Source organism: Loxodonta africana, chromosome 3 (assembly GCF_030014295.1).
Source record: "Loxodonta africana isolate mLoxAfr1 chromosome 3, mLoxAfr1.hap2, whole genome shotgun sequence".
In the NCBI taxonomy this organism is placed as follows: domain Eukaryota; kingdom Metazoa; phylum Chordata; class Mammalia; order Proboscidea; family Elephantidae; genus Loxodonta; species Loxodonta africana.
The window spans coordinates 107,618,751-107,638,196 of NC_087344.1; the positions used below are offsets into that span (position 1 = coordinate 107,618,751).

General features: G+C 38.5%; 1 protein-coding gene across 1 annotated transcript in view; it reads left to right on the plus strand.

Moving 5' to 3' along the window:
* The window catches only part of DYNLT5 (dynein light chain Tctex-type family member 5), a 29,138-nt gene extending 10,184 nt beyond the window's left edge, over positions 1 to 18,954 (plus strand). Inside the window, exons 3-5 of the mRNA XM_003411143.4 lie at positions 8,133 to 8,224; positions 15,871 to 15,995; positions 17,049 to 18,954. Of these exons, the coding sequence (XP_003411191.2) occupies positions 8,133 to 8,224; positions 15,871 to 15,995; positions 17,049 to 17,252 (421 nt within the window). The 3' untranslated portion in view covers positions 17,253 to 18,954. The remainder of the gene's footprint in view (positions 1 to 8,132; positions 8,225 to 15,870; positions 15,996 to 17,048) is intronic.
* Positions 18,955 to 19,446: the final 492 nt, after the last annotated feature.

A 19,446-nucleotide genomic window follows, 5' to 3' on the forward strand; every position in this document is an offset into this window, starting at 1 on the left:
TCCCAATTTTCACAATGTCATCCATAATTTGTTGTGATGCACACAGTCAAATGCCTTTCATAGTCAGTAAACCCAGATAAACATCTTTCTCGTATTCTCTGCTTTCAGCCAGGATCCACCTGGCATCAGCAATGATATATCCCTGGTTGCACATCCTCTTCTGAATCCAGCTTGAATTTCTGGCACTTCCCTGTCAATATACTGCTGCAGCTGCTTTTGCATGACCTTCAGCAAAATTTTACTTGCGTGTGATATTAATGATATTGTTCAATAATTTCTGCATTTGATTGGATTACTTTTCTTGGGAATAGGCATAAATATGAATCTCTTCCAGTCAGTTGGTCAGGTAGCTGTCTTCCAAATTTCTTGGCATAGACAAGTGAGCACTTCCAGCACTGCATCCATTTGTTGAAACATCTCAGTTGATATTCCGTCAATTCCTGGAGCCTTGTTTTTCGCCAGTATCTTCAGTGCACTTTGGACTTCTTCCTTCAGTACCATTGATTCCTGATCATATGCTACCTCCTAAAATGGTTGAACATGCATTAATTATTTTCAGTATAGTGACTCTGTGTATTTCTTCCATTTTCTTTTAATTCTTCCTATGTCATTTGATATTTTCCCTGTTGAATCCTTCACAATTGCAACTTGAGATTTGGATTTTTTCTTCAGTTCTTTCAACTTGAGAAATGTTCTTCCCTTTTGGTTTTCTATCTCCAGGTCTTTGCACATTTCATTATAATACTTTACTTTGTCTTCTCAAGCTGCCCTTTGAAATCTTCTGTCCAACTCTTTTACTTCATCATTTCTTCCTTTCGCTTTAGCTACCTGACATTCAAGAGCAAGTTTCAGAGTCTCTTCTGACATCCATTTTGGTCTTTTCTTTCCTTCCTGTCTTTTTAATGACCTTTTGCTTTCTTCATGGATGATGTCCTTGATGTCATCCCACAACTCGTCTGGTCTTCAGTCGTTAGTGTGCAACACGTCAAATCTATTCTTAAGATGGTCTCTAAATTCAGGAGGGATATACTCAATGTCATACTTTGGCTCTCGTGGACTTGTTTTAATTTTCTTCAGTTTCAACTTGAACTAGCATGTGAACAATTGATGATCTGTTCTGCAGTCAGCACCTGGCCTTGTTCTGACTGATGATATTGAGCTTTTCCATCATCTCTTTCCATAGATATAGTCGATTTGATTCCTGGGTGTTCCATCTGGTGAGGTCCACATGAATAGTCACCATTTATGTTGGTAAAAAAAGGTATTTGCAATGAAGAAGTCATCCGTCTTGCAAAATTCTATCATGCAATCTCTGGCATCATTTCTATCACCAAGGCCATATTTTCCAACCAGTAAACCTTCTTTGTTTCCAGCTTTCACATTTCAATCACCAGTAATTATCAATGCATCCTAAACTGCATGTTCAATCAATTTCAGACTACAAAAGCTGGTAAAAATCTTCAATTTCTTCATCTTTGGCCTTAGTGATTGGTGCATAAATTTGAATAATAGTCGTATTAACTGGTCTTCCTTGTTGGTGTATGCATGTTATCCTATCACTGACAGCTTTGTATTTCAGGATAGATTTTGAAATGTTCTTTTTGACAATGAATGTATAGTAGACCGTATGATTGTCTGATTCAGAATGGTCAATACCAGTCCATTTCAGCTCACTAATGCCTAGAATATTGATGTTTACACATTCCATTTCATTTTTGATGATTTCTAATTTTCCTAGATTCATACTTCATACAATCTTGGTTCTGGTTATTAATGGATGTTTGCAGCAGCTTCTTCTTGTTTTGAGTCGTGCCACATTAGCAAATGAAGGTCTTGAAAGCTTGACTCCAACCACATCATTAAGGTCAACTGTACTTTGAGGAGGCAGCTCTTCCCCAGTCGTGTTTTGAGTGCCTTTCAACCTGGAGGGCACATCTTCGGACACTATATCAGATAATGTTCTGCCACTATTCATACGGTTTTCACTGACTAATTCTTTTCAGAAGTAGACTGCCGGGTCCTTCTTCCTAGTCTGTTTTAGTCTGCAAGCTCAGTTGAAACCTGTCCACCATGGGTGACCTTGCTGGTATTTGAATACCAGTGGCATAGCTTCCAGTATCACAGCAACTTGCAAGCCCCCACAATATGACAAACTGACAAGACGTGTGGGGGATAGATCCAGTAGAATCATTTTCCTGTTTTTTTTTTTTAATTATTGTTAATATGCAAGACTTTTTAAAAATATAGATCAGTAGAAGGTATATATTTCTTAAAAGTCTTGCATATTAACAATTACAAACAGGAAAGTGATTGAAAAAATAGTCAAAGGAGATAAATAGCAATTTATAGAAGTGAAGCCCAAATGACTAAGCAGAATATGAAGAGATGGCCAAACTCACTTGGAATTTACATCTCCACCCCATGCTTCTCTCTCAAATCCCAGACTCATAGATCTAAGTACCTATTGTCCTTTCAAGGAGTCCTGGTTAAGTGCTAGGGTGCTAACCGAAAGGTTGGTGGTTTGAACCCATCCAGGAGATCCCGTAAAGTTTACAGCCTAGAAAACCCTATGGAGCAGTTCTGCTCTGTCACATGGGGTCAGTATGAACTGAAATAGACTCCATAGCACCTACAAAAAAATTGTGCTTTCATTTGAACACCGAATATACATCTCGAACATCATGCTCATAGCTCTTTTTCACCTCCTTACCATTCATCAGGACATTATTTTGCTTCTACTTTGAAAATATATTCAGACTCTGACGAATTCTTACTATTTCCCCTGCTACCATCTTGGCCCAAGCCACCATCATCTCTTACCCGGATTACTCCAGTAGCTTTCTAGCTGGTCTCCCTGCTTTACCCGTGCCTGCCTAAAGCCTGTTCTCAACACAGCAGTTGAAGTGATCATCATAAAATGGAAGTTGTGTCCTGCAATTCCTCTGCTCAAAACTCCCTATAGTTTCCCACTTTATTAGAGTAAAAGCCAAAGTTTTTACAATGGCCTACAAAGCTATCTGAGAGCTTTGTAACCTCATCTTCTACCCTCCCGTGTGTTTCCTCTGGTCTGGCTACTCTGTCTCTAATGAACTTCCTTAAACACACCAGGCAGGCTCATGTCTCAAAGCTTTGCATGAGCTTTTCTCTTTCCCTGGAGTACTCTTTCCTCAGAGATCCACATAGCTCACTCCTTCACATCCTGCAATTCTTTGCTCGTGGAGGCACCCTGTCCCCCTACCCATTTCAAAGTTCCCTTAACCTGTTCTACTTTTCCTTTGTCCCATATCATTAATCACTTCTATCACAACAGATAATTTATTTAAGTCTCTTGTCTATTATCTGTCCCCTCTCACCAGAATCTAAGTTCCATGAGGACAGACCTTAGTTTTGTATTATTTAATTATTGTAGCCGAAGAACCTGGAATAATGTCTGGCACACAGTAGTAACTCCATAAATATTTGTTGACTGCCGAATGAATTAATAATATATTATTGTATTATATTAATCCTGAACAAGCAACTTATTTTGCTTACAAACAGATTCGGCTCACAAGTATGCATATCCATTAAGTTAAGGGATTTCATGCTACAGATATAAAATACATTGACAGCAAATGAAAAGTGCGTATTCAAAAGTTTAAAGCAAGGTACACTCTTTGCCTCCTTGCTAAAACATTGCGCATCTTTTTCCAAAAAGAACACTTTCGTTTGTGTTGGAAATCTGTGGAGATAGGTCATGCTCCTCCTTGATGATCCCCACAGCGTTGTAGAGGCAACTGCGGCACCCACACTGGCAGCCTCACCTCTGATGATTGCTGAGGCTAAAGGAGATTTGAACTTATTCATTCATCCAGGAGCTGCCACAGAAGTTTCATCAGCGGCCCTTTACCTATCATCTCTCCTTCTTCTGCAGGATTAGTTCAACGGGCTTTGAATACTAACTCTGATTCTCTCTCCACACACTCAACATTATTCTATTTTGTCAGTCACCTTCCCTTGACTATCTTCGATCACATCAGAGTGTCAAGTCATACCTGTACTTTTCACAAGTTGCATGGTTCATTCTTTGTCTTTCAGAATAACTCCTCCTCTTAAAAATGTATCCCTCAAGAACACATGTCATTTGTCATTTTCTTTCCTCTTTTGTTTTTGGAAATTATCATGACATTTGTTTCCACTATAAGCTTCCTTTTACTAGTAATATGGGGTTAGTGATGTGAGTAAAATACCTGAAAACTACATAAAAATCCATCAAGCTTGCTATAAGCTAAATGAACACAAAGCTAACATACCTTACCAGACAGCCACTGCCATCTACTGACAGGCAAGCAGTTGGTATGCTTTGGCTCTTAAGCATGACATTCATAAAAATATCCATAGACGCCCTTAGGTGGGAAGTTCCTAAGGTGGGAAGTTTAGGTGCATGTTTTATCTCGCATTCTACATCGTGTGTCTCAAGCACAGAGGCTCTCTCTAATTTTTCTTTGGATTACCAGTACTTTCCACTTTGCCCTCCACATTGTGGGCAATAAAAGTTGTTGAAAGAATGAAGAAAAGAATGGAAGAACAAACTTACGAATTTATACCCTGAAGCCTACCTTTTTCCTCTGTGGCGCTCTGCAGTATCTCCACTGGGAGGCAGCACATCACTTTAGTTAAGAGCCCTCGGGGTTGGGAAAAAAAAAAAGGTATACATGAATAATACCATCTCAAACATGCTCATTCTCAGCATTTCATAGTTTGAAATAGAAAGAAATGATATTCTGACCGTCTTAATCTACTGCTTTAATGGCTCCCAGGCCAATTATGCATTCAGATATTCTCTCTTCCTGGAGCTGCAGTGAAAATGGCTGGAAATGAGTTCTCAGTAACAATTAGGTAGTATTTCTTATTGCTACAGTGGAGACCCTGCTGGCACAGTGGTTAAGTGCCACGGCTGCTAACCAAGAGGTTGGCGGTTCAAATCCACCAGGCACTCCTTGGAAAGTCTGTGGGGCAGTTCTCCTCTGTCCTAGAGGGTCACTATGAGTAGAAATCGGCTCCATGACAATGGGTTTGGTTTTTTGGTTTTATTGCTGTAGGGTCCCTATGAGTTGGAATTGACTCAATGGCAACGAGTCCCCCCCCGCCCCCCGCAACGGTTGCTACTGAGATTTAAGTGAAATTATTGTCTTTAACAGTCATGACGCTATTATGTGCCTTGTAATGATAAAGCTATGCAATTCAGGGATTGGTCACCAAGCAAACTTGCAAGGTGTTTCTTTGAAAACTGAATTTCCTGAACGAATAAACATACTCCAACTGCTTTTTGGTTTTTTTCCCCCTGTTTTTGCCTCCTTTCTATGTAATCAGATCACAGGCTATTGAGTTATCATGGGAAGTTTCACTTTTGAAAATTATTATGCCTTCTGATATCAGCCAGGTCCAATGAGAGTGTGTTACTTTTGTTACTTTAGACCGATTTCACCCAGCTATTTCTACACCCAGTGCACAGGAGCTTTGCCAATTCCAGGTCTGTCCTCCGCAATAGAGCTTTGCCAATTCCAGGTCTGTCCCCCTTTTTCAGCCTATTTTTTTTATTCCTCTCTCTCGACCTTTTTCCAACCCATCCCGTTCTAATGTGGGCGTTGCCATACATCTCAGTAAAAATTAAAGCACTGTTTAAAAAAACATGTGTATATACTATATATATGTTTGGGGTTTTTAACAAGTAAAATTTTCCTACTGTTTTCCATGAAGTTATAGCCTTGGGCAATGCATGGTCAGCCTTCCAAAGTACAGAAGGCAGCAGAGTAGCCAAATATTTTCCCTCAGCACAATAAGGGTCGCCAGATTTCCAGCACAAAATATCTGAACCTTACTCCCCAAAGTCCCATCTCCTCTCCACAAACTCCAAGCTTCATGTTCTGTTATTGTGGTTAGTAATCCTTTGTGTGTTTTTGCTTCCTTTTTTATACTTTCTGTATGTTTTGAATTTTTTACAATGAGTATTCATTGTTTATGTGATTGTTGTGGAAATAAAAAGACACTGAACAAAAACATCTTTAGTAATTTAAAAAAAGTCTGTCTGTATAACTTTTTATTTGCACTCCAGTCTTCACCCAGTAGAATTTTTAAGCTGCCTTTTGGCATAGTGGTTAAGTGCTATTGCTGCTAACCAAAAGGTCAGCAATTCAAATCCACCAGGCACTCCTTGGAAACTCTACGGGGCAGTTCTACTCTGTCCTATAAGGTCTCTATGAGTCAGGATCTACTGGACGGCAATGGGTAAATGGAATTTTATGATGATTACCAGTTTTGTAGCAATGATGTCATGATTGCACTGATTATCAATCTTTAGTAACAGGAAACAAAGCAATAGTGGACTGTTTTTAAAAATTTTTATTTGCTTTCTTGTCTTAGACTTCTAGCTCCTGCTAGTTTGAATTTTAAGCCAATTCTGTTTGCTTTTCTATCAGTTTTTAGTATAATGTTCAATAGAAAAGATATGGGGTTTTTATCAATATCTTCTGTACTTTTGTGCAGGTAAATTTTAACTGCAGTAACTAATTATTTCAGGTAGTCATGACCCCTGTTTGCATTCTGTCAAATAAGACCATATGTGAGACTTTGCCCCTGAGTGATAAATAGGATACTTGAAATCTATGTCTGCTTTTACTCATTTCCCTTATCTCTGAAATGAGTAGAATAATGACTCCTTTACTTACTTCAAGGAATATTTGGAAGGCAAAATGAGATCATTGATGGAAAGTGTTTTGCAGGTTAAAACTAGCATGTATAATACTGAGGCAGACCAGCTTGTTTTAGCGTCAGGGGTTTTCTAAGGGTATTCAACGTTGGGTTTTCTAAGCAAAAGCTATCATCTTTGGTACTGCCCACAACACCTGTAGCCAGTGTAGCCAAACAGGTTGGTTGCTACTTCAAAGGGCAGCAGAAAATTATGAGGAAAGCAGGTGTTATAAGAATGAAGATTAAAACACTAATCCAGAAATGCTTGGTGAAAGAGCAGCCATAATTTCTTACATCGCTTTCTTGGGCTGGGCAGGTAAACTTTAATTTATCGTGTGAATTGTTTTGTATTTTTTAAAAAGTTTTGAAGTAGATGATCTCTGATTTTCTTAGACTATCAATGTGTAAGAAATTCATTAATTCCATACAACTGAGAAGAGAGTATTTTAAACTCTTTGTTGAGGGGAACAATCCCTAAAGATTAGGAACAAATTCTCCTTTTCTCGTTAAATTAAAGCAAAAATATAGCCCATTGAGAAAAGTGGCCTGTCTGAACACACACACACAGTATTATATTATCTCCTTTGAAATGACATCTGGTTTAACTTCTGTTTTCACAGGTGGAGAGAATTGGGGGTGGGAAGTTCTGAGACTGCCATTAGTGACAGTTGAATTTCCTCTGAATTAAGTAGCACTTGAGGGACATTAGGGGTTCCTCTTTTCTTGGGTCTCCTATTCAGCACCTGGGTAAGCTCATATTGCCTTGGTAACCAAACCAAACCCCTTTCTTAATGTTGAAAAGGATGATTGATGCTTATCGATTTACGATAGTTTGGGTGAATTGAGATTTTTCTCACCATATAGATGAGTTTCTCAATTTCCTTTTTTCTGCAAAGGACTTTTGTGACGTACGTGGTATATGTATGCCCCCAGGCATACAAAGAGTTTTTTTCCTAACATGGTAAGCTTCCTCCTATATTCCCAAGGCCTCTTTGTGTGGTTTGTCTCCTTTGGGGAGAGCCTTTGTGTCTGTGATAGAGACGAGATTGGCAATGGCTTTGGAAACATGTACTCTCTGACCCCATAGATAGAGACCAAACATTAATAGACACGACACCCTCTGTTAAAAGAACACTTTCTAGATAATCAGATGACCTAGGTACTATACTGGGCTCCAGCCTCTACCTCGAGACCTGGTCCAAGTAACTTACCTCAGTCTTAATTTTTCCACCTCTAAAATGTTTTAGACTTTTAATGTGTTACTGGGATATTTACTTAGAACTTTCCTAAAATTTTCTTAGATAAAACTTTATCTTTGTGACATTTTAGCCTAAAGCAACAGTACATTTTGTTGTTATTATTGTAACAACTTTTGAGCTTTTCTTTTTCTCCCTTGCTTTTAGCTCCCTGAGTACTGTGTCCTATATGGATGAACCTAGCCAGCGTGATGATGCCTCTCACCTTACAGTTCAGATGGAAAACACCTACCAGTTGGGTCTGTTATTTTACCACTCACTCCTGTTTGAAAACTTCTAACTTGGTGACTGATGCTTATGTAAATAATAATTGGTAACCTTGGTAACCTGACATTGTCTTCAAACCTCACACAAAATAAAACCAAAAAAAAACCAAACCAGTTGCCACTGAGACAATTCCAACTCGTGGCAACCTTATCTGTGCAGAGTAGCACTATACTCCATAGGATTTTCAAGGCTGTGACTTTTCAGAAGCAGATCTCCAAGCTTTTCTTCTGAGGACCTCTGGGTAGGTTCAAACAATCAACCTTTCAGGTAGTAGTCAAGTGCTTATCCATTTGCACCATCCAGAGGCTCCTGGCACAAAATACCCATTACCGTCAAGTCGATTCCCACTTGTAGCCACCTTATAGAACAGAGTAGAACTGCCCCATAGGGTTTCCAAGGAGCAGCTGGTAGATTTGAACTGCTGACCTTTGGTTAGCAGCCCAACAGTTAACCACTATGCCACCAGGGCTCTTGGCACAAAATAAGGGACTTTAATTTATTAAGAGATTTGATGCTGCTTTAGTTTCTTCCTCTGCAAAATGAGATCAACACCCAATGACTACTTTTCTTTATCAGTGTTTCTTAAATACTGGGCATCGCTGACATTTATTGGGTATTACTGAACTAAAAAGTTCATTGGATGTTTATGAGTTATTCTGTGGAGTTAATTGGTAGACTGATGCCACTCTATGTACTGGACTTAAAGGAAAGAGCTGTTCATTGAAGTTTAATCCAATAAAACCAAACAACATTGTTGTTAGGTGGAGGAAAACAAAACTTCAAGGAAAATGATTCATGGTCCCCTGTCGACAGAGATGTTTATCCCTTACCACTGAGGTTTTGAAAACAAAGATCTTTGCACCTGCCCCTATACTCTGAGGCAGAGTCTGTGGCGAGTAGCTTTTCCCATTCATGTTTCCTCATAGATCTACTTGTTTTCTGTAAATGCAAACCGGCACACTATTATATGAACCCATGTATAATTACTGCTATATAGAATTCCACAGAGACTTACCAAGGACCAAAGGTAGACCCTGTGGGGCAAGGTAGTTCCATCTGTGGCCAGTTAACCCAGAGAAAATTGTAGACCATCAACACATCCCATTAAACCTTGTAGCCAGTTCTCTACAGTAATCCCCAAGACTACATGGATTACAGGGCTCCATAATTAGTCAATCTACTGATATTTTCAGAGTGCCTGTGGTGGACATTTGTTATTTCTACTACCCAATATACTTTTATACTCCTTCTGGTAACTTTACCCAGTTTTCTTTGAGGAAGCCCCACTGCCACCATCTTCACCACTTTGAGTCCATACCATTCTGGTGGAGTGAACACTGGCTTCAGAAATGGAACAGTGGCTGATTCTGGGATGGCATATAACTCTGGTCAAGCTAATCAAAGCCTTTGAGATTCAGTTCAGGGAATGTTGTTTGGGCTGTTGAAGAAGCAAATCAGGCCCTGAAACTTGAAAGAATTTGGGGTTTGGCAGTTTCTGCCACCTTGCTCTTACACAGAACCCCAGACAGAAGCCAGCATAGGGGAAGGCAGAACTGAGAGAGAACAATCAAATCCTGATGTCACCATTTGAGTCCTAAATTCAGCCTACTACCGTTAGGCTTTTCAGTTAGGCAAGCCACATTTGGGCCAGGTTTTCTCTTTTCTGCAGCTAAAAAATATTAGCCATTTGGTGCCTATGACTATGCATGATAGAAGGGTTTGTGTCACATGGCAACAATGTAGAGCAGTCAAAATGTGATGCCCTGTGTTTCTTCTTCATTAGGATATATTTTCATAAACTATTTTCTCAGATAAACTAAATTGTCTTATCAGTTTTAGAAATGCTGAGTGTTGAGCCAAGTTAGAAAAGTAATTTTAGAAATATCTTAGTATAACCAACAAGCAACCCATTACTGTCAAGCCGATCTGCCTTCTTACAAAAAGTTTCTGTGAATTATTCTTTTATAATTAGTCTTTTATGCCTGAAAATTTCATTTTTTTAACCATTCAACTAATCTTAATACTCAATTAAAAATGTATTTCCACTTCTTCTTGTTTCTGGCTTTATTTTGCATGTGATAGGCACTTTGTGGGCCTTTAGTAAAGATTCTCCCCTGTCCACACAATGCAATACTGGCCAGCAGAGTGAAGAAGAAAAAAGTAGCCAATTGTCAGTACTCTTATGTGTAATTAATTTTCATATTCTGTCCAATGATGTTTTCATCATTAAACGCATCTTAAATGCTTAACATGTTCGCTGTCCCTTTACCTGAATAATTATGTTATTGTTATTAGGTGCTGTGGAGTCAGTTTTGACTCGTAGCAACCCTACGTAAACCAGTTCTGCACCACCCTCACAGTTGTTGCTATGTTTGAGCCCATTGTTGCAGTCAGCATGTCAGTCCATCTCATTGAGGGCCTTCCTCTTTTTTGCTGACCCTCTACTTTACCAAGCATGATATCCTTCTCCAGGGACTGGTCTGTCCTGATAACATGTCCAAAGTACATGAGACAAAGTCTCACCATCGTTGCTTTTAAGGAGCCTTCTGGCTGTACTTCTTCCAAGACAGATTTGTTCATTCTTCTGGCAGTCCATGGTATATTCAGTATTCTTTGCCAGCACCATAATTCAAAGGCATCAGTTCTTTGGTCTTCCTTCTTTGCTGCCCAGCTTTCCCATGCATATGAGGCTATCGAAAACACCATGGCTTGGGTCAGGTGCACCTTCATCCTTAAAGTAACATATTTGCTTTTTAACACTTTAAAGGGACCCTTTGCAGCAGACTTGCCTAATATGCAATGTGCCTTTTGAATTCTTGACTGCTGCTTCCATGGGCGTTGATTGTGGATCCAAGTAGAATTAAATCCTTGACAATCTCAATCTTTTCTCCATTTACCATTGGAACCCTTGTGGCACACTAGTTAAGCACCATGGCTGCTAACCAAAAGGTTGGCAGTTCAAATCTACCAACCATTCCTTGGAATCCCTACGGGGCAGTTCTACTCTGTCCTATAGGGTTGCTATGAGTCAGAATCCACATGACGGTGGAATCAACAAACCAGCAGTGGTTTTTTTTTTTTAATCATGCTGTTGATTATAAAGACACCAAAAAATGAGATGCAACCTGAATATAATTAACAAAAGAAAAAAAAAAAAGAATGGAAAATGAAAAGTGTATTTCTTGTAATAAAACACCATTTACATTTTCTCATTAAGTAATTACTGAAACAAAAATGTAGGAGAAAGTACAGACTGTGGAATTTGATGTATCTTAGTTTGAATACTAGTTTGAATTCCTAGATAAATTATATTTGAGCAACGTAGTCAGGATCCTTGAATCTCAGTTTTTTGTCTATAAATAGAAGTCCGTACATTAGAAAAGTGCTGTGACAATTAAATGAAGTAATGTATTTATATTGATTCTTTATTCATTATGCTGTTACTTCTGAAAGTGACTAACTCTAAAACTTTACCTTATCACGAAGAATAGAAGCCTCCCATGATATTCAATGAAATTACCTATTAATTATGGGGAAATCATGGTAGTATAGTGGTTAAGTGCTACGGCTGCTAACCAGAAGGTCAGCAGTTCAAATCCACCAGGCGCTCCTTGGAAACTCTCTGTTCTGAAAGATCACTATGAGTAATAATCGACTTGACAGCAATGGGTTTGGTTTGGTTTTTTCATTAATTATAGAATGAGTACTTCATGGGAGTACCCAAATCTTTGAAAACACTGACAGTGATCACCAGGTTGCTGCCACGTTGAGATAGTCTGCCTGAGAATGAGGCCAACATGATGGAAAGTAAAGCCTAAAGTTGAAGAGAGAGAGATGATTGAGCTCGGTTTCCATGAGGTGTTCAGGCATCATTGGACACTTCCTTGGACAGAAAACTGTCAATCTCTCAGCGTTGACTCTGCCCACCTCATGGGGCCCTTCCATCTGTGGCGGCTTCACTGTCTCCCTGCTTACATCCTCTCCCACTGCTGCCTTCTCAACAAGGAACATCCCCTATCCCTTCCCTCAGAATGAGGTAATAACAATAATGGCAACAACATTAATAATAATAAATATCTAACGACTGTTACGTGTGTGTGTGGCCAGCACTATTGTAAGAATTTTAAGTATTTTATCTTATTTAATCCTTACAACATAGTAATTCTCATAATTATCCCAATTTGTGGGAGTTGAGGTATAGATATGTTAAATAACCAGATCTTTAGTCTCTTTTAAGTCATTTTTGGACAGTTTTTTGTTTGTTTTTTCATCCTGACCATTCAGGTCTTTGCTTTTTGATTTTCAGAAACATTTTTTCTTCCTAAGGGAAAAAAAATTCTCTCAAAAAAAAGTTTTGGCATTTTCATCAGTTGACTCTGAAAGTACCTTCAGAAACTTATTTTGGAAGTCAAGAACTGATTTCCTACATCCTGCTCAGACCTTTCTAAGAGATAAATAAATAGCTGCCATCAAGTCAACTCCGACCACTGACAACCTTATGTACAACCCAGTGAAATGTTGCCCAGCCCTGCATCATCCTCACGATTCAGCATGTTTGAATCCATTGTTGCAGCTGTCGTGCTAGTCCATCTCACCAAGGGTCTCCCTCGCCCTCACTGGCCCTCTACTTCAGCGTTGTCCTCCTCCAGCGTTTGATCCCTCCTCATGACATGTCCAAAGAAAGAGTCAGATAGTGTTCTGTTGTGGTCTGTAAGGTTTTCGTTGGCTAATATTCAAAAGTAGATTTTCAAGCCTTTCTTTCTAGTCTGTATTAGCCTGGAAACTCCATTGAACCCTGCCCACCAGGGTGATTGTGCTGGTATTTGAAATACCAGTGGCAGAGCTTCCAGCATCATGGTGGACCTCCCTGAAGAGTTCTTTTACTAAAGCCTTCTGGAATTATTCTAACTTGAGTATGCCATATGTTTCCTTAAATCCTGACAAATATAGTCATTAAAAGTAAACACTTATAATTAGTGCTAGGTATATTCCTGTCCCACCTTCCACATACGCTAATGGTACGCAGCCTACACTTCAGGAAATACTGGGTTGGCTTATCTGTAAGTTTCCGTCCAACTCAAAATTCTGTAATTCCAATACCCCTTTTGGCCCAACTTTGCCCCTTGCTTCAACCCACTTCATCTCATCCTTATCCCAACCATGATTCAGGGGCTTTCTTGGTTTCTGAATCTGCAGTATTTTCTCTCTTCTCCATGCTCCTCCTCCTCTGAGTGAACTTCATCTACTGAACTTGGCTACTTTGGGTCTGCAGTTACAATTCTGGCAGCAAGGGTACAGCCTGGTCAATTGGGTACAGCAGTGAAAACAACCCAAGAAGGGTAGCCCTGCGCAGCCTCGTTATCTTCCAGTTGGTGTTGGGAGTTGAACTAACGGGGTGGAGGTTGGACAGGGGAGGTTTGTTTATTCTTAGGCATCTAGGGAAAATAGAAAGACCCCATGATACTCAAGGAGGGGATGATCTATGGGATTGTCTATGCCATGTACCAAGAAAAGGATCCTATAGCTAGAGTGGGGAGACCAAGAAGAAAGAAACCTGAGCAAAGCAGAGAGACACTCCCCTCCCCATCCCATGCCCTCATACCAGCCCCTACTTCTTGCCTTTCACTGTCCTCTGACTTTCAGCCCAAAGGGACCACCATCTGACTTCTTTTTGCCCTCCCAAAGTGTCTAAGCCTCCACCCTCCTTGGGCTCTGCCTGGCATCCCCACCTAACTCCCCCCAGTTTTTTTGTGTAAATGGAGCATATTTTATGTGCAAATATTTTAGTAACCATATGTTCTGCAAGTAAACCTGTATTAATACTTGTCAACAACTGCAGAGTTTATGATACCAATAATACTTCCTACAATGAAGAAAAAAACAAAAAACATTTGTTTGTTTTCTAAGAATGTTTATTTGTAAACATATGTATTCACTATATTAATATGAATTTCTTACCTGGCAATAAAACTGATATATATGTGGGAAAAAAAAAAAGTGAACACTTAGTAAAATATATTGACAACTATTAAAATAGAATTAGATAGAATTCTTGATCTCATTCCTTAATCCATATCAATTCTGCAAATAATGATTGCCAGACCCTGGGTACATGTACGTGTATTACATTGACATGGTCATGCACCCAGAGTGACGATGAGGCTAATGCTCCCAAGAGGTGCTGGTAAGGTTCCTGGAGTTCAGGGAACAGCAGACCCATCTCAAACTTCAGCTGTGAACATGGACTAAATGTGACTGTGAATATAGACTCTTGAGTTAAATAAACCTGGATATCCATCTGCACTCTACTGCTGTGTGATCTTGGGAAAGTTTCTCAATGTATTTAATAAACCTCTAAAAATTCATTCTTTTTAAGCATTCACCTAGTCATCTTGCTAATATTCAATTAAAAAGTATATTTTTTAATGGAGTCAGCAGTAGGATTCACTTCAAATTTATTGAGAGATTATGTAAGGTAATAAATATAAAGTATTTAATATAGTGCCTGACACAGAAAATGCTCAACAAAAAGTAGGCATTGTGTTGTGATAAGTGCCTATAAAATACGTAATTCTCTTTATATTGAGAAATTATATAATGAACATTTCTTATACCTTTAGCAACAGGAGAATACAATCTAACCCTGCTTACTAGTTCACTGAGGAGAGAGACAAGTATGCCTTCCTATAATCAAGAGGATTAGGAGACAGGGTAGCAATGGGGACCCAGTGTATTGGGAGTACAGAGAAGAGAGTGATTGTTTCAACCTGAAGGGAAGTAGAAGGCTAACTGGAGCAGAAGACATTTGAAGTGGCCTTGAAAAATGCTTGTCAGACAAGCAAGATGGAGAAGAATGTTCCATTTGAAAAGAAAAACTAGAGCAAAGGCACGCAGCATGCTTTGAACATACGTACACACACACGAAATCCCACAGTTGCCATGAAGTCAAGCATGACTCATGGTGACCACATGTGTGTCAGAACAGAACTGTTCTCCCTAGAGTTTTCAATCCTAATTTTCAGAAGTAGATCACTAGGTCTTTCTTCCAAGGCACTTCTGGGTGAACTCAAACCTCCAACCTTTCAGTTAGCAACCAGGCATGTAAACCATTTTCACCACCCAGGGACTCCATCCTTTAAAAGCCCAGTGGAATCCAGAAAACTGGAGCAGCGTGCTTAGGGAGCAATGAGGCTATAGGTTGGGTTAAGAAGAGGAATAATGCAGTAAGATCTGGGCTTTAGAGTGATCACTTTGGGTGCAGTGTGCAGAATGAGCAGCAATGAGAGGGAGACAAAAAAGCAGGAGACCCAATTAGAAAGATCTTGAGACTTTGAGGTAGGTCACTAACTGTAGGAACAAGGAAGGAGAAGACTTTGAATGCCAAACCTCAACAGTACTGAACACATATTTTTGGTAGTCTAGTAAATATATGAATCCATTATCTTCTTGTCCCTCCAGAGAACCTAACTGGAAACCTAATTAGGACCACTTTTTTCCCTAAATAGATACCACTCAGGAGGTTAAATGTCCCTTCATGTTTCAGTACTCTTGATTAGCGTACAGGGTGGGTGGATGTGGTTTGAAATTACTTCTTGAAAGAAATTCTGTATGTTTTCAGGTCCTACAAAACATTTTCCTGTGGTTGCTGTCAATCATATTTTGAAAGATGTGTTAACTAACTATCTGCAAGAGGAAGAATATGAACCAGAGCTCTGTAGACAGATGACTAAAACAGTTTCTGAGGTACATGTGTGATTTTCCCAAAGTGTTAACTGTAACTAGAGTATCTGCTGAAAGCACAACAGCCCCCTACTTTTTGATGAAGGGAATTAATTTGCAGTAGCAGGAACAATGCATGTTTATATTTTATGAAAAGATTTATTAATTAGGTCATATCCCATTGTATGTGTGTGAGAGAGAGAGAGAGAGAAAACTTTTGGCTGAGACAGTTTTGTGTAACATCTGCATGTACTTTATAAAGAAAATGTATGAAATTGTCCCATTTTCAAAAAACTTTATGGTAGAAGATACAATATTTTAATGATCATTTTCTCTTTACTAAGGGAGCAACTACCTCCTTCAGTACCATCAAATAAAGATATTGTGGTCTTTAAATACATTTCTGTTTTTATCAACTAAACAGCTAGCACTTTATCTAGGTTTTCTCTTTCTTTTTTATACAAAATTATCTAATAAACATTCATGATTAGTCATATTTTCAGGAAAGTCCTGTGTATGCCCCCTTAATTTGAAGTGAACCGGACAATATAACTCTAAGGCCAACATTCTTTGAAGGGAAGCCATCTTAACATAGGTTTTCTAAGAATTTAATAAATCCTTTAAATTCGGTGCTCTGGATTAGAATTTTTCATACGCCTTAGAAAATGTAGACTTATTGCTCTATCATTTTGTTCCTTATGTTCAATCTGATGGGGACAGTGCTTGAACGAAATCATAGTTACAGATCTACCAACAATTATTGAAAGAATCGACAATGCACGTGTAATTTTTAAAAAATTAAATCTACTACTTGTATGACAAGGAGCTCTGGTGGTGTAGTGGTTAAGAGCTTGTCTGCTAACCAGAAGGTCAGCAGTTCGAATCCACCAGCTGCTCCTTGGAAACCCTATGGGGTGGTTCTACTCTGTCCTGATAGGGTCACTAAGAGTTAGAATCGACTCGATGGCAATGTGTTTGGTTTTTGGTTTATATATATGACACAGATTAAGATTTTTAAGTTTCAATGTGACTAAACGATAAATGGGGACTTTTTTTTTTTTCCTTTTAAATTGGTAGGTTATTAAAGCCCGGGTTAAGGACTTGATGATTCCACGGTATAAGCTAATTGTGCTTGTTCACATTGGACAACTGAACAGTCAGAGCATACATATTGGAAGCAGATGCCTCTGGGATCCTAAAAGTGATACTTTTTCATCTTATATTTTCAGAAATTCTTCTCTCTTTGCTCTTGCAGATGTCTATGCGGTTTACTTTGAGTGACTGAAAAAAAATCTAGTTCTTAGTTTTTTTTTAATCAAGAAATAGATTGTTTCTATTTATACAAAAAGTTTTCCTGCCCATAACTTTGAGAAAGAAGCAACACTAATATTTCAAACAACCGGAAGCTTTTGGACTTTTTTAAACTCTTGTAAGGATTGTAGGAGAGGAGGGTGGCTCCAGAAGGAATCCTGTTTATCGAAAGCAGGAAACAAGCTTTGGTTTCTCCAGATGGTTTTTCACAGACATAGATTCTTATTAAATATTGCTTTTGGAATTAATTTTTTAAATTACTCCTTAATTAGAGAGTTGGAATTTCCTGCATAATCCCTTAATGAAGATAAGGTTTTTTTTATTATTATTATTAAATATGGCTGTATCCCCTGCCCAATATATGACAGTAGAATATTCAACATGGTAGACACAAATGATAAATGATAATATGCCTCAGTGCTGCATATAAAAGAATACTGGTTTTCATTTTGCACTTAATAAATTGAGCAGCATTCATTAACTGCAATTATTGTTATATGTACCTGACAGTTGAAACTGCTGAGGTAGAATGAATGACTTCATAACAATTATCGTGGTCCCACAGGGGAGCCAATTAAAACTAGAAGCTCTTGTGGGTTGCCTGCACTTTACAAAATTGTGAGGGAACTGAATGTTGGTTCTTCGCTAATGGAAACTATAAAGTGAACAAAAGCTTTTTAGGGCATTGAAATAGACATTGTGACATTAAATATACATGATGCTTAATAGTAAATATATCTTTAACACATAAAATCATGTATTGGAAAGAGACACTTTAAATATACACTGCCTGATGTGCCTTTGGGTAGGTTTTCGTAGGCTTACAAACTTTTACACAAAATATGGGGTTGGCAGCTTACCAAATAAAACATATGTGTTTACCATTTTGTTCCTATGAATTTCATCCTAAAGTGACCCAGTGCAGTTTTGAATGGATGGGCACTAAAATTTACGGGGCTGAAATAGCTTATTATTCTGCTGGTTAATGTATCTTGTATCATGGATCATTTATTTTTATGGAGCTTTCAACTCTTTGTGTGCATGTAAAATGATGCTGTAGCATTCTTTTTGGATGGTAAGTGGACTGCTTAAAGGACATTTGTTAAAGGTCAAAGACAAATTATACACATATGGAGAAAATTAGCAATGCTCTAGTCTTCAGTAAAAAAAAAAGGTACATGTACAGTGTTTTATAATCAATAAAATTTATTGATGTCTTATTCCCACCCAAACAGCACATAGTCAAAAATGTATACTTTCTAAATCTCTTTCTTTCTGCTTGTCCTGACTTTTAAAGTAGCTTTTAAAAATGAGTTAGGCAATTTTCTTTATTTTGTCTGTTAGTGCTTTAGTGGGAATGTGTCTATGGAATAATTTATCACCACCAATCCTGGTTAATCTCTATAGGCCAGTTTTGAATCTGGATTAGACCACAAGTATAATAAGTAAATAAGCTTCATATTTTCCTTATGCATTTGTGAACTTCTCCCCTCTTGGAACAACAGCAGGGACAATCGTAAAACAATTTGGCATGAATAAATCAGACGAAGACACTGCCTGAGTATATAGAAAGCCCATTTTAAAAATGGCTTTATTTTTTCAGAGTTCTAAACTCTAATCCATGAGACAATCTCTTACCATATGTTTCTGACTGTTAGAAATCAAAACCTTAAAATATGATGGCAGTAAAAAAAAAAAAAAAGGAAGCATTTTGCCAGCATATTACCATGTACTGTAATTTAGATGGTCAATGATGAATTCTAGCAATTATATAGCCATATAGGAATATACAGTAAAACTTATTAATTGCAACTAACTTGGAAAAATGCTGGTTATCACAAAAAGCTTGTAATAGAATATTTTGAAATAAATGAGACTGGAAGGAAGTCAAATTGTTTTGCTCTGGAGCACCCTGAACTTTCCTGTACATTTCCCTCTCAGTTGGGTGTTCCTAAAGTGCCATCTTTGTCCCCAGACCTACAGTGTGCATCCCTGCATCGGAGCCTTCACTCATGCTTTTCCCCCTCCTCTGAATGTCCCCTTCCACTCACAGCAACTTTCCTCACCTTTCAGCATCAAACTCAGGCCCCAGCTTTTCTGTCAAACCTTCTCCATCTGTTCCTTCCCTCCTGTTCTTTCTCTTCTCTGTTCACTCTCACAGTTG